Consider the following 24,368-nt stretch of genomic DNA (forward strand, 5'->3'; position numbering starts at 1 on the left):
AGTCTACCGACAGCACAAGTTCGGAGTTGGCTGTGCTGCTACAGCCCGAAAAGTTGCAGAAACTACGTAATATGGTTGTAAGAAGCAGAGCGAATGTGTGAAAAATGAAGACAAGTTTTACTTACAAACGAGGTATTTCCTTCTGCCTGACGCTGCGCCGAACAATGTCATGACCGACGCTTGCCAAATTCGGACTTAACGCGCCCGATCACGTGTACGTGTGTAGACGCAACATCGGAGATTAAAATGCGTTGGTCTTCCCATGCTCAGGCTGTCAGCGCTGGACAACACCAACTTGTACTGCTACCACAACGTGCTGCTGTGCCATAGCTATTTCTTTCAAAGGTCCTTTGTTATCCATTACATCCAGCCATTAAGTCTCATTCAAGCTTTCATATCTCTTTGTTATAACAGCTCTTTCGGATGACTAGTTCGGGCAACAATGATGCAATCTTGCAACCATCGATAGCTGTGGGAACAGAAGAACAGGAGGGAGATTTTCTATCGACGACGAAGACATTCGATTTCGCGATCGTCAGTGATGATGATGATGATCCTGAGCTTGATCTTCCGTCCCAAGTAACGAATGTAAGTGAAAAGACATGTCTGATGACGCGAGCAATCAGTCCTTAAGTGTGTCCTGTTATGTCATTCCTCAAGCCACCAAACTTCACGGCCCCAAGCGATGTGCAGCCTCAAGTTCTAAGACCGTCCTCTCAACAACCCACCGTAGAAACACTCCAGTCACTCGGCATTAAAGTACGAGATTTTGCGTATGAAAGTACTTTGCCACCCATCGCGCCTGTTCCGCGAGTTCCGCGCCAGACTCAGCCTAGTGCAAGACCGCTGAAACGTACCAGAGGAGACTGGGAAGAAGAAGAAGGAGGGCCATCGCATTCGTCACGCCCTCAATTCGGACGGGAAGCCACTAATGCTGGCACGCAAGCAAGCAGCAAGCCCGAGTCTCTTGTGCGAAAAGCCACTGAGCCACTTGAATTTAACCCTGCGCCCGCTTCAAAGCGCGCTATGGGACGCGCAGACTTGAGCAAACCTGTATATGGAAGCCAACTACCGTTCCGTACGCCCCGTTGTGCCCTTAAAACCCATCGCACCCCGCCGAGAAGATTTTCTACAACTCCGCTAACTTCCCCCCTGTTTGGGTCGCCGTCAGAAGAGCCATCTCAGGGGGGATCACAAGAGTCGGAGTTAGTGATGACACCTGCTGGACCGGTGTCCTGGCATATCGAAGACACGAGCTCGATACCCGCTTCACAAATGGACACAGACTTGATGGCTTTTGTGCCAGAAGAAATATCTTATTCCCAGCTAGGGCTTTCGCCTCAGTCTTCGCCACTTGCCACGTCGCTTTCTACTTCTACTGCCATACGGTCTCCTGTTACCCCTAGTCGCGTTTCGCCAGCATCTCAGGGAGGTGGTAGCTTGGAGTCGTCGCATGTTATTGCACAAACACTAAATTCCAGCCGAGAACTCAAACGTAGCTTGAAAGCTAAGACGAGCAAAATTTCTACGCAGACGTCCCCTCGTTACCTCCTACGTCGACGATCCCTATTATCCGTTCATGCTCCCACACGTTCACGGTATCCCCATCCACTGACTCCCACGAAGAAAGGAAGCCCGAAGGGTTCTCCGCAACCTCGGTGTAGACGTTTGCAGCGGCCTGTGCTAACGAGGTGAATTTTAGTTGACTAGATTCGGTTGATGATTGCAGAAGTTGGTACGAGGATGGGTTTAAATTATTTTTATTGCTGTTGTTTCGACATACATTCGAGGAGTACACGGTCCGCAGTGATGCTCCATGTAGTTTTACATCCCCGCTAGTTGATGTACGATTTCATGTACACGTGTACCGCTATTAATCAGGATTCAAGACCGCAGAGTGATCTTCTCGTCTTCTTGCTATTTTGACTTGACCTGGGTGGAACGGCGAACGTGTAACTATGTATATGGTAATGATGTGAATGGGTTGACTATTCTTGGAGAATACAAGCAGGATTAGTTGATCCAGTTGTCCTCCAGGGAAGGCTCGGATGGGCACTGCGTCGCATGAACTAGTCCCGAAATGAAACGCCGATTCTCAAGTCATGTGAGTCCGGGGTGATTACAGTTAGGGTCCTAGGGACGACCCATAACAGATTTGTTACTGGATTAGTCTACGCGGCTCAGATCTTTGCCGCAGCGGCTGCATGACAAGCATCGCTACATGTGAGGTGGACAATAAGCGTGGAAAGGTCTGGGCATAAACGTCGAGTAAACTTTTTTGTCGCACTAGGTCCCACTAGGTAGGGACACGGCTGTCCATTTTATTGATGCGACCAAAGCTAAATGGACTGTGTTGAGTAAGTTCAATTAGATCCCGATTGGATCCACGACTCACAGCCAAGTCACTAAAGTAATACCGAGCGCCGCATCAAAATGAAAGCTGAAATTTATCTCCTGCAGAACGAGAATGTTCCGCGAGTGGAGTCTCCACTGTTACTCCGACACATGTGCAAGAAGTGACTCCGACGAATGTGCAGACGTGTACTCATATGATCATGGTGCCGAGCGCTAGTAGGAGGGACGTAAAGATAAGGTGAAGGCACGTAAAATTAAAGCCAGGAGAACATAAAACTACATCACGGTTGATCACTGGGGAGGTCGCTATGATCGGTCCGTACCAAGCCTAAGGACCGTGAATTGGGTAATCGGTGGATAGGTCTTGGAAATTTGAACCTTGTTTCACTACACACGCCTTCTTCGCGTGACTCCCCCTCAGATCTATATATTTCTATTCCCTCCCGAAGCCCTTCCTTCTTCTGCTCTTCCATCATGGCAGAACCTTCCTCCAATGTCACAGTATCCCTTCTCCCTGTATCCCTCTCCCTAGTACACATCCCTCGCTCTCGTCTACCCCAACTATCACATCCCGTCCTAAGGCAGATCCTCCAGCCAAACCCCACTTTCATCAACGTCACCTGCAATGAGATCGAACTTAGTCTCTTCGCAGAATCTCACATGCTAGCAGATTTCGAACCCGTCGCTAGACGAGACAGGCAAAGGCAACGATCTCGCTCGGGCTCTGGATCCGGTTCAAAGCGTCCTCACTCTGTATTGCCCCAAGACCACCTCGAAATATCCTACGAAAAGTGGAATGTTCTTCAAATTGACTCTCACTCTGATCAACTCGGTATGCTGTATAACCCCTATGAACAAATTCATCAATTCACCAATGTTTAGACAGCTCCGGAGCCCGTATACATGAGCTCTCCGCACCGTTAGCTGCAGCTGGAATCTCTATCCTATACCAGTCCTCTTACTTGAGCGACTTCATATTTGTACGTCATATATTGAATTATCCAGCACCTAGGCTTTCTAAATTGTAACAATCAGGTAAAGGAGTCAAGACTCCAGGAGGTCATGTCTTTGCTCGGATCAACGGGATTCGATCTCTATTCTTCTGACCCGGAACTACTCACTTCTAGAGTAGTCTCCCCATTGCTCTCCCCAGTCTCCCCCGACGACTCTTCCATCTCCGACGTAGCCCAGGATATCACGGTAGAATCCGGCGCCATTCTGACCCGCACAAGGAATAGTCTCGACCCCGTTTCTGCTGCTGCCATCAGTTTACAGTGCATAAATCTCACGACATCACCAAACGACTCACCAACAAGCAGTCCAACTCATCATAAACCTCCATCACGTCACAAATCCCACTCCCCAACCTCGGGGGAAGTGCGCGTGTTGACTCCTAACCTGGCTTGTGTCGGCCTTTCTGATGACAGTGTTGACACGTGGGGACTCAAGATCGTAAAGCTCGTAGCGTTCCCCGAGTTGATCCCCGTCAAGGAACACTCCTCACGGTCACACAAGTCACAGTCTCGCAACGCCCGCCCTACCGACGGAGTTCCGCTATCGTTGTCAAGTCGAAAACGATATTCAGATTCATCAGATTCATTTTTTTCTTCGAGCGACGATGAGGAAGAAGGTTACTTCTCTCACTCTCCTCTCGGTAACCTGTCATCCATTTCACTGCAGTCTTCCGCTGCTTCCCGGTCCTTCCCAGATCTATCTATTTCTGTCCCTACTCAAACAGGATTTTTCAAACCCTCTGCAAAACACATCGTTGCACCACTTGCACCACTCTCTCCACTTGAACCAAAGCCAGCATCACATCGTAATCCCACTTTCCACCATATGGATCCATCGGCCGCCATCAAGAAGCCTGTAGATGACACCATACGTGGCATGGTTCCATTTTTCAGCTTCACCCGTACACAAGAAGGCACCTCATTAACAACTGATGTTTCTCTTCTTGCCGCCCTATTTCCTCCGAATGAGCGGCACATGATGATTTGCGCTGGCGAACTTGATGCTCTTGATGCACAGAGTTCGAGTACAGATTCAGACTCCGAGGACGACGAGGACACGCTTTCATCAGGTGGTGCCCTTAAATGCTTGCAGATAGATCTGCGCAGATTCGGGCTTGGTACGCCATTCATTTGTTGTCTTCTGGAAGGCATTGACACCTGTGCTTCTGTCCCACATAGACAAACATGGCTTAGTGAACCGCTTTTCGCGGGTCTTGGAACAAAATGGTATCAACCATATGTATAGCTCGACCTATAAAACGGCTAATCTACTAGTGCGTATATCAGTTCCTTAATTATGTGCTTCGATGTGATGAACTCTGTTCTTGGGTAGGTTTCTAAAGCACACGCCAATCGTGCCCGAGCCTTACTGAAGGCTTGTTAAATTCCATCTCCGATCGCCATATTCGTACGCGCTAGCAATCACATCAACACCACCAAAATGATCCAGGCAACGCCCGGTGCCGCCTGCATTTCACACATTCAATCCCTTGGGTCACACCAAAGAATTTAGAAGTACTTTACAAAACCCATATTTCCGCAAGCCCCGCTTTTTCGTTTAGCGTTTACAACGAATGATACCCCCCGTTTCTATATCATTATGGGCATCCCCATGTTGCAGGTTCTTTTTGGTTTAAAACCCCCATTTTGCGTGTTGTAGCGTATGTCAGCATGTCTATGTCTCATTCATCGTCATCGAGTTGTTATTTTATCTCGGGCATTTACTATCCCAATGTTCTTTTATGTACATCAAACCACACGCATACTTTTCAGGAATATTCTGTAGTATGTAGCATCTTGTATTGTTACCGCGCGACGAGGGTGCCTCGTTCATGTCTTGGGACATAGTTGCCTTTAAGGCAACCAACAGTAATTTCAATATGGTCGATGATGATGAGTGTGAAAAAGATGAGAATATAAAAATACAAAGAAGTACTGCGGGTATATATATGCGACGTTACTGCATGTGGGGCAGGTACCAACATATGTCGGGAAGTATATACGATGAACGAAAGAAGCCGTTTCACGCTAAGCGCCAATAGATTTAGAACGTTCGATAACAGACAGGTACCAATCATCAAACGGGGGAAGATCGTCTTCGTCTTCGTCGTCGGAATCTGGCGTGGGCGTCTCGCACCGAATAATAGAAAGACCAAGAGACATTTTTTCTGAATCCGTAAACTCATTGACGTCTGGGGTAAAATGCGGGTGATCGGTATAAGTTGTACGTCCCTTCTCGTGTGGTGTGAGAAAACACCCGTATTCGTCAAGGGACGGAGGTATGGTGACCAGATGACACTCCCGCGAGTGGTCAGAGGGTAAGCCACTGTTATCAGGGTCGTCTTGGTGGTGCGGACCAGGAACGGAGACGGTGGCGAGGGAGGTGGAATTGATCGGAGGTGTCGAACTGCCCTTGGGATATACCGTCAGGTAGTCGTAATCTTGGTCATCGACCCTGTTGCCCCATGAGATCCACGGGTCATGCGGCTCCGCCGCAATGATGATGATATGAGGTGCTCTAAAGGCACAGTCGGACTCTATGATAGAGATGCCTGAGAAATTTCTAGAGGCAAGTAGGATAGGCTGGAGAAGTTTTGATGTCAGCCGGCGTAGAAGTTCATGCCCGACAATCTGCAAATTCGTACCTGAGCAGGATCTGTCCACACGAAGGGCCGTTCCAACAGTGATGAGGCCACTGATTCATTGAATCGCGTGCAAACCGCGGACGCCGAGAGGGATGCTTCGAATGCCTGAGAGGGAAGGCAAGCATTCAGCTGATTGGTTCGAATGAGGGATTTATAAGACGGCTCACCACAGCTTTACGGCGGTGTCGGAATATTCCGTCCACTATTTTGCGGAATACAAGTCTTTCAATTGAAGAAGCTTCGACCTAATAGAGAGTAAAGGAGATGAGATGAGTGTCAGAGTGACATAAATGTCACTAGCCGGCTTACAGCGAGATTAAGTTTCTTGCGACTGAACACGCGAGGGGGGGTTTTCGGCCGAATAAGACCAAGGTGGTCTGATGGGGCTACGGACTGTGAATGGAATTCTTTTGAATTACAGCCAGCTGATTCATCGTGGGATGATGGTAGAGGACGATGATGGTAGTACATGCGAGGGGATAAACGGGGCACGTTGAGAAAACATGGCCACTGGGGATCAACCCGGTTTTGATACGGTGTGTAAAAGTCGTCTGCACAAGAGACAGGGGGAGTTATAACTATATGGGGTGCGATGTCAGGATACAATGAGTCAAGCACGATGTTGCGGCCATCCAGGCGCAAGTCGAGGAGGGTGTCCTGAAAGCGAGACATTGGAATGGGTAAAAAAAGAGAGGGAGAACACTTACATATTCTCTGTCCTCTTCACAGATGAAGCAGGAGCACACGGAAGAGTGAGAACCTCCGGTCTCTAAGTCTTCTTCGAGAACGATGTGGGAGTCCACAAACAGTTGCTCGGGAACGGATTCGATGGGTTTAGCTTCTGGGCCACCAGTCTTGAAAGTATGTTCTCAACAAACCAGGACAGTGTGACAAAAGTGTGTAACGTACCATGTCATTTGTGCGGGAAAGTGGCTGAAAGGTGGTTGAGGTTTCTGGTGAAGAGAGAGAGGTAAAGCGCTCGTCTGCATCCAAAGGTGAGGCAGAGGCGCAGCTGGCATCTGACAATGTGCTTGCATTCTGGTTCTGAACACCGGAAATGTTGAAATTCACATGCGGCGCCGAGACCGCTGTGAATTCCTGGTGGTCCGATTGTGAATATGGCACGCAGGTCTGTGTGATGGAGGCATCCTGATGCAATCCGTTAATCAGACCAGTATATAGCTGACCATGAAGCTTCGACTTACTTTGCTTGTGCATTCCGAGTCAGTGTCATTGTTGACTGGAAGTTTGATGTCAGGGGAGTAGGCTGCGTCCAAATACGGCTCATCGAAGCTCACGAGCGCGTGCAGCACACGTTCCCACGCCTTATTCCATCTTCTCTCCTTGAGCGCGTCGTATGAGAATGCATCTAACATTGACTCTGGGACAGCCAGCATCGACTGTATGATGGTGAGTGCGAGCGCTATAAAGTTGCCCATAAGTGTAGGTGGGTCTATCGTTTGTATGGTGGCGCGTTATAAGGTCCAAGCAAGAATATTGGTATGACGCGTATTGGAGTAAGTATGATTCGTTGGAAATCGTTGTCCTGACGCGTTTAGCTAGACCTTTAAGTATAAGGACCCAGAACGCTTTGCTGTGGCCCAGCGGAGTTTCTTACACCTTTGTTGTAACTGTGGAAGTCCACATTTCTACACGCCACTCAACTCGCACCCTTTGTGAACGTGGATCTGCAGTCCTGTGGCTTTTTCGGTTGGCCCGCATACTTGGAACTTGTCTTGGTGGATTCACGCGTCGTAGAAGCTGCAGCATGCTCTGGTCTAGGATACTTATCTTAGCATCTGACAGTCTATCGGAATTCGGACGTTCCTGTAGTGATATCAGCAGGTGTGTCGGAGTTGCCTTTGCTCAGCCTGTTTCGACGGCTGGACATTTCTGCAGTCTGTACAATAGAGGTGGCGGGCCTCTTATTCCACAACAGGGCAAATATGATATTCCTGTAGGAACATAACATCCAGGGATCAATATCAAACCCACAAAATACACAGCCGGGTTGCACATACAAGTAGTCTTCTACTACTTGTTCAGTTAAGCTTCGAAGTTCAAGGCCTTGATCAGACATAACCCATCAGGGAAATGCCAGTGATATTACCACTGCACAGCCAAAACTGTAAACCCAATACCAGAACTTTGACAGATCATAGGAAACTGATAATCCGGCTGTGTCCAGTATATTGCTGCAGCGATATTAACAGTGTCGGTACAGTGCCCTCAGTCTTTACCGTTAGCAACGGGAAGATCTACCTCATCCGGCCTGCGTGCTGTTACCTTCGTAAAATTCCTCATGGAATAATCAGCTCCGGAGAACTGGTTCGTCATCAATTAGTCAATCGATCCTCATACACGATAAGATAACAAACCTTCTGGCAAAGATCCCTAAGGTAACTGGGTATCATCCTAACCACCGGTGACAAATTCGTGTAAAACGGCAGAAAAATAGTTTGGGACTGCTGTGCATCAAGTGCAGTGATGATCGCCTTTACTACTGTCACTGGCGCGATGGATGGTACAAAGAACTGGAAGAAGGGGTTGGATGGCAGTCGGACAGTGGAGAACAGGGGGGTTAAAATGTGTCCTGGACAAACGATGGTGGTACGAATCCCCGGCGCATCATACCTAAGAGCGAGATAAGCATGGCACAGTATCGTGTGTAATTCATATACATACACTTTGTCGAGCTCGTAACGCAGAGACTCATTGATGATCATCAGAGCTGCCTTTGATGCACTATAATCGGCTACAAGTATATGTCAGGGTAGTATTGGAGGAAGCTTCTTGAAGCTTACCCATCCGGACACAGCCAACGAAGCCCACAACAGACGACATCGTCACCTGGGGTGGCAATTCATAACATTTCACCCTGACACATGAAGAGACTTACAATATGACCAGTTTTGTTTTTGATCATTCCCGGTAAGAACGCCTTCAAGGTCCAGAAATGGGCCAGGGTATTCACACCAAATGTCCTTCATGTTACAACTAAGCTTCAGCACTCGAAAAAATGTAAAATGACATACTGGTATACGTCCTCTGGTTTGAGATCGATGATGAGTTTCCCTTGCACAACGCCAGCGTTGTTGACAAGCATAGTAGGTTGCCCGATCTATGATGCAAACTTGAACATATGTCAACAAAAGATACAAGACAATATACCTCGTCAATGATCTTCTTCGAAACGGCCTCGACCTCCTCCCACTTCGAAACGTCACATTGGTAATAAACGATGTTGTCTAGTAACAAAATCAAAATTTGCGTTGAATAGAAAAATATATAGGAGAGGGTGGCGCACAGTTTTCAGTTACTATCGGTTTGACATCAAGTACAACCACCGTGACGTTGCGGACAGCGAGAGTGTTTGCTAATAGTTCTCCTACTCCCGAAGCGCCTATATTCGTCTTAATTCATGAAAGCGCTCGATGCAACTAATAAGGGTCATACCTCCAGTGATGACCACAATCTGTTCGCTCCAATCTAAGGGTTTGGGTTTAAAGAAAAAGCTCCCTTGATTACGATACAGCTGTGAGATCCACTTCAAGAGCCCTGCCTATATGTTAGTATCAGAAGCGCTCGTATTTCTGAGGACGCACAGAAAGCAGAAACAGCTGCGCAATATATGGATGGAACGAGCACGACTGGATTTACGAACTCGTAACCTTGAAAAATATAAAATATGGGTATGAAACACGTAAAGAAGGGACCTGTGGATAGACAACACATTAACTAATCACGGGGATACGGATGACAAGTGCACGAACTGAAAGCTGTCTGCGACAGGACTTTGACGACCATGTCGATATCTACGCTGTCGTAGATTGGCGCAGGATCGTAGCTGGATGGTGCGCTCATATTTAAGTCGGTTGGAATGGAATATGTAGGCTTGACGATGACACCAGATTACAGTGGGTGCAGTGGGCGGCTGAGAAACTCGATGATACGGTAAAAAGATATAATAAGAAGACAAGCTAGCGGCTGTACGGCACAGCCGATAACAGGAGAGAGAACGTTGAATGAGACTCCGTCTGATGGGTAGTGAGAGGGTTGTACGTCGTTTCAGCCTTAGCACCGGCCGTGAGATGATTTATTGCTTGTTGCATCAGCCCATCACTGATTCACTGTTGTAGGCCACAGCCATGGTTGCAAAAGTTTGAAACGATACACGAGTGAAGGACGACGGTTGAAGCTTAAGGTGAATAGAAGTCCGAGTTCATTGAGGAGAATATTAATCTGATGGAAGACGCGCCATACAGGCTCTATGGTTCTAATGGTACTACCCCATACAGACTCCAGAAGCTTTTGCAAGTCAGCCCCACGTGTCTTCACGCGTTCCATCATGTATCCACTTGCATACCATTGGAGCTCATTGGAGTCGTATTAACGTTTGGTATACTATTCTGTTTGGCCTACTTTGCAGTCAGTCGAGCCATCACCAACTTGAACATCTCTTCTCTTTACCTCCATCCCCGCGTTTTCAGTCATTAATCAGACAGGTGCCCGCCAGCCATTAAATTTGATAACTAGCATCGAGGGCGTATTCATCCAGGGACACAGTAGGACACAGTACGTTCGCGCTCTCAGAATCCTGTCGTGTTTCCTCATCCAGTCGGAACGATATTAAATATATTTATAACTCGCACAACAGATGGGGGTTGAAGCAAGTCGCCCTCCGGCTACTGCTCCCATCGGCTCTTCAGAAAAGTCAGCGACTAAGGTCGCAAATACCGCTCATGCTCCGTGCGCAACCGTGACTGCTGTCAGCGCAGCCTCCATTGGCGAGATTACTCCGGGTCATGTTAAAGCAACTTCCGTGAGTCGCTCGCTGCTTTGACATGTACCTTTATCAGGTCCTGAGAATCTGCAACAGAGGGCCGATGCGACTGCGTCTAGGAACAAGGTCGGGTATTTTGATGCTTTGACTTTGAGATGACTTAATCAGGATATTCCACAAGGCGATCATGCATGAAGACAAGACTACTGTTATTGTGCCTATGCCAGACCATGTTCAGCTTAACACGTCCAGCGCGGTGGATGCCGTGAGTGCCTTTTCTACATCTTACCCTGAATTACCACATCTTCAAGTTGAGTTTGATAAGACCGGAGCCACTAGCATAGAGGTATGAGTTTCCAGAATATTTGAAGTCCTCGGAATTGGACATTTACTATCTCTATCTTAGACACTCGGCTTTGATTGCGCATCAGTCACCCGCCAAGAGGTTAGTTTTGCTCACGGTCTTTGCGAGCCTACTTTTCACGCCACATGCTTACAGACAAAATGCAACCAAGACTTTTATGTTCCGGAAGCTGTACTACACAGACCTCCGTGTACACCGGGGAATGAAACTGTCGTCTCCACAGGCTCCGGCGCTCCAGGGGTAAGTAACTGTGACCGTTCATCCTCATCTTATCTTACAAAGTCTAATCTTTGCAGAATATTACTCCGCCATTAATCGAAAGACAATTATCTGTCATACCCAAAGAGGAATTTGTGCCTGTCGAACACGTCCGTAACATCGAACCAATTTGTGCCTACGACGCTAACATTTACTTCAGCCGGCCAATAATTCCTTAGACTCAATTTCATCTGCAATCATTCCCGAATCATTTGAAGCATCGGAATCACTTTCTCTTGGTCGTGTACAGCAGCCATTTGCAAATGTTCTATCTAATGTCACCCAGCGACATATCACCACCGCATCCACAGAAATCAGTTTGTCTCCTTGCAAGAACAGCATTATCGTGAGTGTTCCTAGTTGCCGGGTTTTCTGACATTTGCCAATCGAACTTCAGATACCCGATGTAGCATCTACAAATAACATTCCTTCCGTCCTTGAATCCGCCACTGAACACAGCATGGAGAATACCGACAGGACCTATACAACTACTCCAATCAAGACCGAAGGCACAGAGGTGCCTGTTGCTGTTACATATGCGGACGCCACAAACGTAAGTCGTTATCTTATTGTTTATGTCTCTATCTGCGGGGTTTTACAATAAAAATCACAAATATAGTTAGCCGCACGATATCCAGACCTAGCCTCTCAGATCCTTGTTTCCCCACTGCGGCAGCGCACCACACATCAGGAACTTGCCCTGACACCCGAACATAATTTGATCGAGGAGGACCCGCCAAGCAAGCGAAGGCCTCGTCGTCACCGCAGGCACAGGAGTAAACGTTCTCGGGACAATCAAGAAGAATCGCAGCAACAAAGTCGAGGATCCTTGCGGACCCCGGGACCTGATCCTTCTGCACCCCGTCACAAGGATCTCAGTCCCGTTTCTGGATTGGTCGACCCGAAAGGGACCTCGGGATTTCATTCTGTGCACGATTCTCGGCAGCCGGTTTGGTTGGTCGATTCTGCGCTGTCGAATCCATCTGTGAAACGTGCCCCGTCATTCCAGACGAATCGGCATACGGTTCCAGCAACACTACAAGAGAGAACGCGCAACCACCAACGAGAAAGTGGAGACACGAACTGGAACGCTCCCGCAGCCGAAATTCAGCCTTCGACTTTACCTCCTATGAGAATTGCAACCCCGAAACGAGCTTTTGTCCAAGAACAACACAGCGCTATGCTTCTACAGGGCGAAGAGCGTGTTGGTGCTACCAAGGCTATGGATCTGGCGACTGCTTCTATCGGGCGACGTTCTAGTAACGCGGAGATGTTGCTCACGGAGCTGTTTCGCAAGGCGATGGAGACAAGTAGCTCCTCTGCGACGAAGCATAGTCCTCTTAAGAAATGTCAAGCTGAAGGGCCAGATTCTATCAAGGCACTCGTAGCAGAGACTGCACACCCAGTGAATCAGGCGGAGAAGATCATGGATGGTGACTCCCCTCGGGTCAAACTGCCAGCCCCGTCGACGCCTCCAATGAGGACCTCTCCTAACCCTACATGCAAGTCCCCAACGGCGTGGATGGAACAAGATCACACTATACGCCAGAGTTACACACCCCCGGGCGCGCGGACGCAAGACTACACTTTACACCAGAGTTGCATGCTTCCAGCAGCACGGACGGAAGAAGATTACATTGCACACCAGAGTTACTTGCCCGCAGCAGCACGGACGACGGAAGATCACGCTACACCCCAGAACTACAAGCCTCCTCACCAGCGCCTTGATAAGAACAAGTATAACACGATAACTACGCAGAACTTGAAGCCGCATATCCACCACCACGCTTCTTCACTGAATAGGCATTCGAACCCTTGCACGCCGCCTTCTCCAGGCGCAATTGAGTTACTAGAAAAAAGTGAACGTATCCGTCATTTAGAACGACTTCTTTCAAGAGAGCATGCTCTGCCGATCAGCATCCCCGGGCTTACTATGCCGTCACTCAAGCCGGCCCAGATGCTGCAGCCCATCGGACCGTGGCGAGCTTCTGACGAAAAGGCGTTCCATGAGCGCGGCGCGATCAGTCCCGGTACTAGCACCAATCAGTCCTTAGATCTCGTGCGCGTAATGGAGGCGATGGGCTTGGACATCTCTTCAAGGAAGGATACTTTGGCTTCGCTCGGGAATGGCAAACCATCTGGCCGTCTAAGCGTGGTGGAGCATAACAGCTTCGATGGCGTGCGAAGGCAGTCAGATACAAGGATGGAGAATGCCGTCGTGCGGACTGACTTTGCACGCGCGGTTCGTTCACAGGGCTTGAGGTCGCCACGCGGAGGCGGAGGATATAGGAGTGTGAGCGGTGAGACGGACATACGGTGGACACGCTATACATAGATGACGGCGAAGGTCCTAAATACTTTTGACATCTTGCGACCTCCATTGGCGCTGTTAATCTTACGTTGGCCCGTAATTTTGGCGGATGAGGTCGGGTGCACTCAATCAATCAATATGATATGCACGTGTGGAGACAAAATTTGGTAGCGATGATGCAGATCATACACGTTGGTCACGTGCGGGTAAGTGTGTGAACTGCAACCTTGTTTCAGAATAGAAAGTCTATTTTCGTGTATATCCAATTTGGAAATGAAGTCTGCCTCAAACATCGCGTCCTTTTGTTTGAAAAATGGATTATTCGGTTCTGCCTTTGTGCTCTTGTTCAGCTAATTTAGAGGATATTCTGTAGTAGTAGGAGATTTCCCATTAACAACTTAAAACCGTAATAGAACCAGTCATTCGTAAATTTAAGGTCTTCTACTTGCCTCTTCGGTTTCGTGATGAACGAATAAAGTTTTGTATGTACTCCGTTAATCTCAGCACCTTCAGGTAACTATAGGCTCAAGCGCGTGGTAACGCCACCTTCTACGTTCTTTCTACTCCCAACAACCATGGCGTATTCAGCAGGCAGCGGAGACCTCACCCTTTCTCCAGAGTCGAAGGCGAGCTTGTTGCCTCGTAATAGACACACTCTTTCGCAGTCAGACAGAGTACAAAGTTTTACAAGTATATCGGTAAGCTCCGTCCGTCCCACTGGGGTCCATGATCGCCTTTGAGCACGTTTACAGACAGAGTCACCGTACACTGCTGGAGCAGGTTCGAGGTTGGCTACAATATCAGACCGTGTATGTGGAGCTCCCCTGCATCAGCCATACGCGCCCAAGTTGACTGACTGCATGATTTGCAGTTTCATTTATCACCGGATCCTCGTGAATGGGGCTTGAATTTATATAATGATTGCAAGGAACCCGACGATGACCTTCACAATCCCAATGTCAGGGATCACAACACTTGGGGTCCTGATCGCGGTCTAGCAAATATCGGTTGCCTGCTGGTTCTGGGCATCGGGTTAATCACGCTTTTGTGAGCGTTCTCAGTTATTCAAGTATTTTGCATTCGACTGAACTTGGATGCTTGCAGCGCTGGATATCCAATAATAACTTATTTCACGGGGACTGCGCTATCGAATCAAGGCGGCTTCAACCTAGGAGGAATAAATGCAAGTGGACAAGTAAGTCTTCTTATTGTCTTCGAATTTCAGTAATTCAATGGCATCTCGCTCGTTAGATACCACAAATTCCTGGAAATTTGGGCCTAATCGACACAGAAACCCCTAGTAACGTGTTTACCAAGTCCTCCTGGAATGGTGGGCCGGACTTGCACCTCGTCTTCTCTGACGAGTTCAATACTCCAGGAAGAACATTCTGGCCAGGCGATGATCCATACTGGGAGGCAGCTAATCTACATTACTGGGTAACTTACTTTAACATTGCCCATGCTAAGGTGCTAATGGTCATCCCAGCAAACGAACAACCTGGAGTGGTATGATCCCGAGGCGGTCACCACACAAGATGGCTACCTTGTAATAACATTGTCTCAAAAGGAAACGCATAACCTAAACTATCAGGGCGGTGAGTACTTGATAATCTACGATGCTTCTAGGCTTTTTTAAAAATCTTCATTCCTTGTCCAATCAAGTTGCTTATACCTGTTCTTAATAGGCATGATATCCACATGGCAAGTGCTCATCTGGCCGGCATCTGGTGAACCGTCTCATTTGTATACAGGAATAAATTCTGTTTCACCGGTGGATACATCGAAGCGTCCGTCTCATTGCCTGGTGTGAACAACATAGTTGGTAAGAGAGCATGTCATAATCATGACCATGCATAAACAACGTGTACCACAGGATTATGGCCCGCTATCTGGACACTAGGAAATCTTGGTCGAGCCGGCTATGGCGCAAGCTTGGAAGGAATGGTCCGTCATTTATCCTTCTCTCTGTTCTCACTGATCGGTTTGACCATGGTTCACAGTGGCCATATACCTACGACGCCTGTGACGTCGGTACTGCACCAAATCAAACCTTGAACGGCCTTCCGCTCGCGGCTACTCAAGGCGGAGACCCAACCGAAGGCGGGGTCCTGTCTTTCCTCCCTGGACAGCGGCTCTCGCGGTGCACTTGCAAAGGCGAGTCTCACCCAGGTCCTATGCATTCAGATGGGACATTTGTCGGGCGCGCCGCTCCTGAGATCGACATGTTCGAGGCACAGGTATGGTTCGGTTTATGCATTAATCGAACCAAGGATCTGACAAACCCCAGATCACGGGTGACCCTCTTACAGGTCAGGTTTCCCAGTCAGCACAATGGGCTGTATGTATGCGATATCTTATGACCGAAGGCAGAGCTCACGTATCCCTCAGCCTTTCAACGCTGGTTACATCTGGCTAAACACAAGCAGTAACGAAATAATACCAAACCCGTCGGCCACAGTTCTAAATACCTACATTGGTGGAGTGGAGCAGCAGGCTACCTCCGGCGTGACAACCACGAATCAAGGTTGCTATGAGGGTGAGACAGGGTGCTTTTCGGTATATGGTTTCGAGGTTCGTTTATGACATGACATTGATCATTCGCTGACTGATCTTACTTCAGTATGTTCCTGGCTTTGAAAACGCGGTTGGTATTTCCCAAAATATCAAAATATCATAAGTTAATTGCTCCACAGTACATAACATGGATAGCCAACAATGAAGTTGCATGGACCCTGAACGTTGCTGGCATGGGACCGGATCCTAATGTCAACATCTCCGCTCGGCCCATACCGCAGGAGCCAATGGTATGCCCTTTTGCATTTCAAAATAGTCACGAGCTCACTTTTTCTAGTACATCATCATGAATTTGGGAATGTCTACTAATTTCGGTACTGTCGACTTGGCTCACCTGCCCTTCCCTGTGCACATGCGTGTGGACTACATCCGTGTATACCAACCATCAAACGCACGAAATATTGGGTGTGACCCGAAAGACTTCCCAACAGCAGATTATATTAACACGTATGTTTCCTGCTTATTCGACTTGATGGGGGATTCTCATATCTGTCAGGTACATTGAGGCATATACCAATCCAAACCTTACCACTTGGAGGAACGACTATAATCAACCTTTCCCCAAGAACTCATTCTTAGACCAGTGCTAGTTTTTTTGCCTGTCATTGTCGACCTATCATCACGTCTGCGACGTTGCTTCTCTTTATCCCTTTGCTGTATCGGTACAACTGCATCTGACTTTAACGCATTCCCCTTTCCCATCCTCATAGTCACCCATGGCTTGTTTGCATGTCGCTTTTCGCCCACCGTCCTCCATGCATGTGGCCTACTTGGAAGTTGGCCCCATGACTATTTTTGCTCATCTATTTGTCTTACAATCATGCTCAACCCGATTCCATTGAATCCACCTACTGCATCATCATTCGTTTAGGTAGCAAACCTATATATGTCAATAGAAATAGCATATTGTCTGTACAAGAAATAAGACAATTCATACACCTGCAAGCTTTGATGGCTCGCTCGACGTGCGTGGTATCCCTATGCCGGGTAAAAACGAGCGTCTGTTGAGAACGAGACCTTTGAGTGCGCGTATCTCACGGCGAATTTCGTCCACGTCGGTGTTATTTGTCGTGAGCGAGCCGCCGATGCCGCGCATGTGGGTCCCGAATGCATATGTTTGGGTGGCGATGTACCCGGTGAAATCTGCGAGTGTTTGAAGGGTTCGTTGTGCAGGGCGAAGAGGTACTGTTTCAGTTTTGGAGAGCGGAGGGACTGGTGCGTTATGGGGAAGCACTGCTTGTAAAGTGTCAAGGGCGACGATCATGGGCGGAGGGGGTGATATTGGTGGAGGAACATATGACCAGAGGAGGCGAGAGGGATGCTCAGGGATAGACGAGGAAGAAGAAGATTGTGGTGAGGTGGAAGTGAATAGATGGGATTTGTCGAGTGTCTGCCAGAGGTCATTCTGTATGGCCATATAAGTTTATGACGTCAAAGGCAGATAAAGTACGGACCTGACATTCAGCACCTCGCTCTCCCTTCAACCATGGAAGCTTGGCCTCTAGATGGTTGAATAGGTCCCCTGTACTTATTCCCTCGGTACTTTCCTTCGAATGAGTCAGTTCCTCAATAGCAGAGCGTAAAATTGAGACGTTTGAGGTGTCACTAGCATCCTCATCGTCAATGTCTGCCTTGCGGCGACATGCGAGAATATCATCTAACGAATGACAGTCTGCGCACTCTGGCTCCTCTTTATATATCATGGGTTTTGGTAGGTTGTCAAAACATTCCGCTTGCTTCTCCTTGAATGTAGCGAGGGATTCATTGAGACGGAGCATGAGTCCGGACTGGTGTGCACGGAGTGCACGGCGAGCGTGGTAAGTTTGGGAGATTCTCGGTAGCAAGAACCGCTTCGAACGAAGGTCAGCCGTGCTTTAATATGGAGCGATGGAGCGAGGACTCACGTAGTAGATGAATAGGACGAATGCAGAGCTACCGGCGAGCCATGTCAACATACGCGCAATTCCAACAAGCATATTTGGGAGATTGGATGGAGGAGGCTGGGGATATGTCCGTGGTGGCACTGGTGGAGGCTAAGTGCTCATGAGTGACTTGAATATACGCCAGCTTGATCACTTACGATTTCCCGGAGTAGTGAATAGATCTCGCCTTGCGTAAGCCCCTTCTCGACGAGGAACGCATGTTTGGAGGTATCGTCTTGCGAGCAGATATGGGGAGTTGATAGGAAAGTGCGAGCTCTTGCAATTAGTTCTGAGCGGTCGACGGACGGTTGCGGGGTTTGATCAGGTTTGATTTCTGGTACCGGCTGTGCCAGCTGTTTGTCCGCGTCACTTGAGGAAGCTTGTGTTGGAGCCTCAGCTTTCTGATCTGGTTCCATAACACTGACACAGTCTGCTGAAAGGGATGTTATTTGTCACTGGAAGCTACAGTACTAAGTAACTTGAAGGGGATGTTTATTTGTTTCTGAAGTCACCTGGCCAAACAAATCGTGTGCGTGACTCAAACTACTACTAACATCATAAAAAACACAACAACCGTACATCCCATGTGACAGCCAGTAACAGCCAGTACAAGGTGCACAAATTGCTACCATCCCCACAAACACATGACAGACATGTGTCGAGTTTGTCAGTCTCCATATAAGTCCGTGCATGCAGCGAGGTTTTATACATACTATTACCGGCCTTGTTATATTTGTATCACTCGGTAGATCCTTGTTTAGGTGATGAAATTCGATACATGCCACTACAATTGTTGTGACAATTGTGCTCTTTGGGGGACGCTCTAACGTTTGAGAGAAGGGATACCGTTCAAATGTATTGGGTGCGTAGCTATGGTACAGTTTGACTAGGTAATGAAGCGCTAAGATAATGGGCGATAGCGTGAAGCGCTAACCGGCCCCAATCGAAGATCTGCCGGGGTGGTGTGAGCTGCGAATCCCTTGAACAGTAGGAGTCCACGACGACGCATCGCAGCGACGCCGTAGAACCCCAAAATGATAGGAGGAGAGGACTACTCACGGGAGGGAAGATGGTTGAATAGTTCTCGGCAACACGAACCTTACAAAGTTTTCGTGGAAGGCGGGTACAGCCTGCATATATGGTGCCATGATTTGAGCGTGCTTTCGAAGGTACAGCAGAAACGCATCACTGCTCCATCGTCCTTTTGCCTTGACGACCTCAAAGGGAACATTTCGTAATAGGTATTCGAGGGTGGACCCTATGCGAATTCCGTGTCCTTGCAAAGGGTCCATTCCTGCCGCTCTAGCTGCTTGAGCGAGACGAGATATAAACTTCTGTTTTGTTAACGGACGATGGCCGTTCTTAAATTGATAAGCGAAAAGAGCGCCGCCCGGCGGGGGCTCGTTAACTCTTAAGTGGTGCAGAAATGCGCTCTCAGGATCTGAGGGACCGTTTTGTTGCGCGAATGATACTTCTTGGCCTTCTGCCGCTGTCTTGGTGCGAGGAATGTGGAACACCCGCATCTGAAGGTTGTTACGGTCTCGATCGATCCGCATGTCCGAGAGTTTGACGTGGATATTTGGATCGAAGGCGGAGAGGTTAGGAACTGTGAATTCGCCAACACGCGCCGTGCAATAGAATGCTGTAACGAGACAACCGAAGACAGCTGCGTCTAGGGGGGAGTCGAGGTTAAGGTGTCCGCGCAGGGTACAGATGAATTCGACCGTGAATGGGCGCCGTTTCTTGCGCTTTGAAGTTATGGGAGTGAGGTTTTCTGTTGCCTTGAGGAGCGCATCGATCTGTACATCGTCGAGCGACCAGTCTAGTCCGTGCAAAATGTGCCAAGCACGCACACCGAATACATAGTTTGCTATGGTTTTTCCAGAGTACGAACCTGCTGCGGCCGCGATGAAGGCGGAGATGAGAACAGATGATGCTGGGGCTCGGTCGATTTCGGGGATCGCACGGGAGTCGCAGAAAACGTGGTAGACAAGTAGGCCGGATCCATATGATTCGTGGGTACTTGCAGCCCAGGCGTGGCACATTACGTCTTGAATGCGTGTCAGGTCGTTGGTCGACAGGGAGTGTGCTCTCGATCTTGACGCGGCTGGGAGCCATAAACGGAGGCGTTCTTTGGCTGTGCAATGTGGGCGTAGCGATGATGGCAGCAGATGGAGACTAGCAGGGTAAGCTAAACAGATGTTAGTTGGTGGGCTCTGGCGCTGTGAGCATGGGAGAGCACGTACTAGGCTTGCGACGTTTGGAAAAGTTCTTCCCCTTGTCGTTCGAGGACTCTGTTTGCGAGGGCGCGTTCAGCGTCCCTACACGGGGAACGGGCTTTGGGTTCGGTGGGAACCGCGAAGGGAGTATTGGACTCGTTGCAATGTAAAGGGGAGTCGAAGTCGACGATGAACTCCCTGAGAGGGGAAGGGATAGGAATGGGGGGCAGAAGGAGGGAGCGAGGAGGGAATTTTCCGCGTGATGGGTCATCTGCAGGGTTGAGAGCGCTAGGGACATAGCGCGTGAGGACGACACAGGCAGCGGATTTAATGGCGTGGTGAATGCGCTTAAAGACGGTGTTGGTTGCACGATTGCGGCTGCGCCCCTTCCACCATCCTTCCACAACTCCTCTGTTATCTCCATAAACCTTGAAACAAGAGGGTGTGTCTGGCCGGGCAGTTTGGATGATGCTGAGGACGAGGAACTCGAAACCGACGGCTTCGGCCCAGCCGATGTCACGGTTGTCAGCTTTCCAGCCTGGGATGAGACGCCAGGCCCGCCACCACCCGTTAACCCAGATTGCAACTCCCATGCCTGAGCTAGCATCTGAGAAGGCGTTGAGGTCAGTGACGACACATGGTCCTGGGATGGGTCGGCTAACGCAGGGTTGTTGCAGGGTTGCAGTCCACCACCTGAGGTCTGCGGCGCAGTTCTTGGGTGGGGAATGCGGCACGAACGGACGATCACCAAATAAGGGGAGCATGGCCTCCAGTTCGACGAGGTATGCTCGTCCTTCTGGGATGATGAGAGCAGCATGGAGAAGTTTTCCGTGAAGTCGTTGGACTTCGAGGAGGGTGTGGCGGGAACGAGCTTCCCAAGCTGATACCGCCGCGAGGTATTTCTCCTTCTTGGAGGGCGGAATCTCAACTGAGCGTAGGTCAAGGTGCCACGAAAAACCGGTGAAGGGAGGCTGGGAGCTGAAGGGAACGTCTTTGGACACCTCCCAGGGGTTGCCTGTTTGGAGGGAGAGCGCGTCAATATCGGCCATGCAATATGAGAATCTTGCGTCTTCGTCGGAGCGAGGAGACCGTTTGGAGAGGTCGAGGATGGGGAAGACACAGTCCTCGTCATACTCTTCTGGCTGGTCGTTTGCGGATGTGCGGCCCCGGTACCATTTTCGACCGCCGTCAGTGCGGAGCCCGCCCTCGTCTCGGATGCTCTGAGCCCAGAGTTTCCGTTGGTTGTTGTACTCCTCGAGGTGCTCGAGCAAGATCCGGAAGAACAAGTGGTCGTCGACCCACTTAGACAGCGGACCAATTCCCTCACTACGGAATATGTCTGCTCCGGCGTCAGCAAGACCGCCATAGGACCCAGCTGCAGAGGAACAGCCGAAGCAAAAGCTGGTGTCAATGGCGAAGGACTCGTCGTCGATGCGGACGACGAGTCCTGGATATTGGGAAGGATGGAGTGGGACGGTTCTGTACGCTTCTGCGACATCGCGCGTTGCACCTTGGGATCCTGGGGGAAGGCGCCAGATAAGTAGGCAAATCGTAGAAAATGTACCGTATGTGCAAGGATATATATTTGAGTCAATGGAAGAGTTGATGGAAGGAACGGAACGGGTGATGGATGAGAAACTGTGAGATAAGTTTTGGATAAGGCGGAACTTTCCAGGCTTGCCTGGTTTGGGAATGATTGATAGCGGAGCTGTTTGAAACGGTCCGATGAGGGCTTCCACCTCCTTCTGCGAGAGTGGACCCAGGTATCTGCCGGCGGCGAATTCTCGAGCGAGAATCGCTTTGAAGGCTTCGAAGTGTTCATAGACGGAGGGGCTATTAGGAGGAGTGTACGTAGATGAGATGGGTGGGATGCTACCATAAAAACCGTATTGTAACGACTGCGGAATGTGTGAATATGTACAGTATAAGACCAGATTTATTAAGTAAGAGGAGCCATGCATCTGCGTGATAGGGGGTAACAGCTTTAAGCTTCCTGGCCTCGAGGGACAGCTTTGAGCTCCATGATCCGAGCTCCCACAACCGGAACACTTCGTGGATATGGTCTTTGCTGCTGCTCGTACATCCATTGGGCCTTTGCCAATCGTAACAGAGTTGGAGGCCTTGGGAGTTGACAAGACGGCCTTCTGGGCTTCTCCGGCAGTGAGTTGGAGTCTTGTTGTCCCATAGGAATTCGCTCTTGCACTTGTGGACGTTGTGGGCGAAGCGGCCGAGACAGAGAGCGCAGGCATGTAGGCCTGTTGATGCTGCGCTGCTCTGAAAAGGCTGCCGGTCACGGGTAGAGCGCTTACGTTCGTGTTTAGCTTGCTTCTGGTTGGGAGACACGGTGCGAGGAGGTAGCTGTCCTGATGGGTTGCGGATGGGGGAGCGGGAACGGGAGCGTGTGGATTGAGGCTGGTTTTTGGATTGGTTGCGGTGGGAGGACAATTGGGTTTCGCGAGTCGACTGACGAGCGGTTACAGCTTGCTGGATCTCGTTTAAGCTCTCGAGACGCAGTTTGTTCCAAACTTCTTCTGCCATATTCTTCAGGAGCGTGGGGTTAAACACGCTGATGTCGAAGGCATTATCGAGGGTGAGAGTGTCATGCCAGTCTCGACGGACGCGAGCCGCGTAGAGAAGGAGGGCGCGTTCGCCGAACGGTTCTGCGCGTTGTGGGTGAGACACGATGTTCATGAAGAACATCGTGACAGCGCGTTGGTGTTTCTCCGGCCAGTTCAACTTGTTGATGTACAGGAGGAAGCTGTTCTTCGCCATGTCAAACTGCCGCCACTCTAAGTTGTGGTCCTGGATGGCCTTGCGCGAGGGTTTGAAGGATGCAACAGGCTTTAGCGCAACGAAGTCTTCCACTTTCGTGAAGCCAAAGGTGCCGTCTGCCGATGATTTGGCTTCATCCGCGGTTTCCTTGCAGCCGTCCGGGCTGAAGTACCAGAGTTCCACGTATTCGTACGACTTGAGTTTGTGGATGGTGTATTGGGATGGACGGGGTGTTAGAGTATCACCGACGGAGGTACCTACTGTGAAGTCGTTTATCTTCGGCTTTTTCTTTTCGGCCTCCCGGCGCTCATTCTCGGCTTCCTGCTCATGGGTTCGTTCTTCCTGTTCAAGCAGTTCCCGTGCGGTTTGAGCTTGCTCAGCCGCAAGCCTGGCGTCTTCAATGACTTGTTGGTTCCAAGCGGTGACACGAATGTCGCGGTCTTGCTGCCAACCTATGGTCAGTTCATTGGCTGCTTCCACGTGGGTTGTCTGCGAGTTTCCGATGATGCGGTTTCTCAGTCCTTCGAAAGTCGGGGATGCGAAGTCCGGTTCGACGTCAAGGGTGGGGTTGGAGGCGATGCGTGCCATTATAAGGTGAGTGGAAAGGATGGAATTTCAAAGATTGGAAAATTAGAGGTATTGTGCAAGTAAGGGAATATTAAGGTGTGTGTAAGAAAAGAAATAGCTCGACGAGGGCTTCGTCGAGGATTCTACTAGAGGAGCGGAAACAAGAGACGCCGGCGTTTTCCGCTCGCCCAAAGACAAAACTCTAACTCTTCGCTCGTGCCTCGCTACGTAATAGAGTGAGAATTTCTGGCAGTCCCTTGTGCGGGTAATGAACTTATACACATACTCCTACTAGTCTTGTCACCATATTGTGCGATAATTGTAGGCTCTGTTTGATCACGATAATGGCCACATCAAATTGCACTGTAGTAGCTACAGTACACTGGGCTATAGGCAATGAGCACGGAAATAAAGTAGTAAGTAGAGATACGAATATGCGAAGGGAAAGTACTGAATATGAAAGTGACGATGCAAAGGTAGTCATGTGTATGATGTGAGCCAGCAGAGACAAGGGAAAAAGTGAAAGTGAAAGGCACACAATAACCCATGACAGCGCTAGACAGTATGAGAGCACACGAGAGGGAT

General features: G+C 49.3%; 8 protein-coding genes across 8 annotated transcripts; 4 read left to right on the forward strand and 4 right to left on the reverse strand.

Moving 5' to 3' along the window:
• Positions 1 to 423: 423 nt before the first annotated feature.
• On the forward strand, positions 424 to 1,695 carry HD556DRAFT_1436516 (uncharacterized protein; the record flags this gene model as incomplete). Its single annotated transcript, XM_041305582.1, has 2 exons — positions 424 to 588; positions 661 to 1,695. The coding sequence occupies 2 exons, from the start codon at positions 424 to 426 to the stop codon at positions 1,693 to 1,695; spliced, it is 1,200 nt and encodes a 399-aa protein (XP_041167042.1).
• Positions 1,696 to 2,829: 1,134 nt separating this feature from the next.
• HD556DRAFT_1224925 (uncharacterized protein) lies at positions 2,830 to 4,752 on the forward strand (the record flags this gene model as incomplete). The annotated part of the gene is made up of 5 exons (XM_041296979.1): positions 2,830 to 3,187; positions 3,238 to 3,335; positions 3,391 to 4,486; positions 4,548 to 4,642; positions 4,702 to 4,752. 5 exons carry the CDS (start codon positions 2,830 to 2,832, stop codon positions 4,750 to 4,752), a joined length of 1,698 nt encoding a protein of 565 aa, XP_041167043.1.
• Positions 4,753 to 4,958: 206 nt separating this feature from the next.
• HD556DRAFT_323944 (uncharacterized protein) lies at positions 4,959 to 7,535 on the reverse strand. Its single transcript, XM_041310275.1, has 9 exons — positions 7,312 to 7,535; positions 7,219 to 7,253; positions 7,049 to 7,162; positions 6,923 to 6,996; positions 6,721 to 6,867; positions 6,323 to 6,670; positions 6,181 to 6,258; positions 6,014 to 6,118; positions 4,959 to 5,951 (listed from the first exon to the last, which is right to left on the reverse strand). The coding sequence occupies exons 2-9, from the start codon at positions 7,229 to 7,231 to the stop codon at positions 5,397 to 5,399; spliced, it is 1,434 nt and encodes a 477-aa protein (XP_041167044.1). The 5' UTR covers positions 7,232 to 7,253; positions 7,312 to 7,535; the 3' UTR covers positions 4,959 to 5,396.
• Positions 7,536 to 7,984: 449 nt separating this feature from the next.
• HD556DRAFT_1322818 (retinal short-chain dehydrogenase reductase) lies at positions 7,985 to 10,119 on the reverse strand. Its single transcript, XM_041301393.1, has 11 exons — positions 9,787 to 10,119; positions 9,619 to 9,729; positions 9,470 to 9,571; positions 9,321 to 9,416; positions 9,185 to 9,261; positions 9,049 to 9,134; positions 8,913 to 8,997; positions 8,818 to 8,863; positions 8,699 to 8,768; positions 8,392 to 8,647; positions 7,985 to 8,338 (listed from the first exon to the last, which is right to left on the reverse strand). The coding sequence occupies exons 1-11, from the start codon at positions 9,875 to 9,877 to the stop codon at positions 8,243 to 8,245; spliced, it is 1,116 nt and encodes a 371-aa protein (XP_041167045.1). The 5' UTR covers positions 9,878 to 10,119; the 3' UTR covers positions 7,985 to 8,242.
• A 551-nt stretch (positions 10,120 to 10,670) lies between these two features.
• HD556DRAFT_1469350 (uncharacterized protein) lies at positions 10,671 to 13,868 on the forward strand (the record flags this gene model as incomplete). Its single annotated transcript, XM_041308421.1, has 9 exons — positions 10,671 to 10,835; positions 10,893 to 10,927; positions 10,965 to 11,142; positions 11,203 to 11,241; positions 11,296 to 11,400; positions 11,457 to 11,528; positions 11,579 to 11,764; positions 11,816 to 11,971; positions 12,038 to 13,868. The coding sequence occupies 9 exons, from the start codon at positions 10,671 to 10,673 to the stop codon at positions 13,751 to 13,753; spliced, it is 2,652 nt and encodes an 883-aa protein (XP_041167046.1). The 3' UTR covers positions 13,754 to 13,868.
• Positions 13,869 to 14,304: 436 nt separating this feature from the next.
• Positions 14,305 to 17,123, forward strand: HD556DRAFT_1469356 (glycoside hydrolase family 16 protein; the record flags this gene model as incomplete). The annotated part of the gene is made up of 15 exons (XM_041308422.1): positions 14,305 to 14,427; positions 14,482 to 14,538; positions 14,601 to 14,776; positions 14,834 to 14,924; positions 14,981 to 15,166; positions 15,216 to 15,328; positions 15,481 to 15,551; positions 15,603 to 15,673; positions 15,730 to 15,966; positions 16,017 to 16,067; positions 16,118 to 16,300; positions 16,350 to 16,373; positions 16,423 to 16,533; positions 16,581 to 16,750; positions 16,800 to 17,123. 15 exons carry the CDS (start codon positions 14,305 to 14,307, stop codon positions 16,891 to 16,893), a joined length of 1,758 nt encoding a protein of 585 aa, XP_041167047.1. The 3' UTR covers positions 16,894 to 17,123.
• Positions 17,124 to 17,234: 111 nt separating this feature from the next.
• HD556DRAFT_1428642 (uncharacterized protein) lies at positions 17,235 to 18,641 on the reverse strand (the record flags this gene model as incomplete). Its single annotated transcript, XM_041304735.1, has 4 exons — positions 17,235 to 17,708; positions 17,758 to 18,153; positions 18,208 to 18,336; positions 18,384 to 18,641. The coding sequence occupies 4 exons, from the start codon at positions 18,639 to 18,641 to the stop codon at positions 17,235 to 17,237; spliced, it is 1,257 nt and encodes a 418-aa protein (XP_041167048.1).
• Positions 18,642 to 22,931: 4,290 nt separating this feature from the next.
• On the reverse strand, positions 22,932 to 23,804 carry HD556DRAFT_1188401 (uncharacterized protein; the record flags this gene model as incomplete). Its single annotated transcript, XM_041296120.1, has 1 exon — positions 22,932 to 23,804. A coding segment is annotated over one exon (873 nt), but the record flags the coding sequence as incomplete, so codon positions are not given.
• Positions 23,805 to 24,368: the final 564 nt, after the last annotated feature.

The sequence above is a fragment of the Suillus plorans genome, assembly GCF_016647745.1.
Source record: "Suillus plorans strain S12 chromosome Unknown HD556scaffold_2, whole genome shotgun sequence".
Taxonomy (NCBI): Eukaryota; Fungi; Basidiomycota; class Agaricomycetes; order Boletales; family Suillaceae; genus Suillus; species Suillus plorans.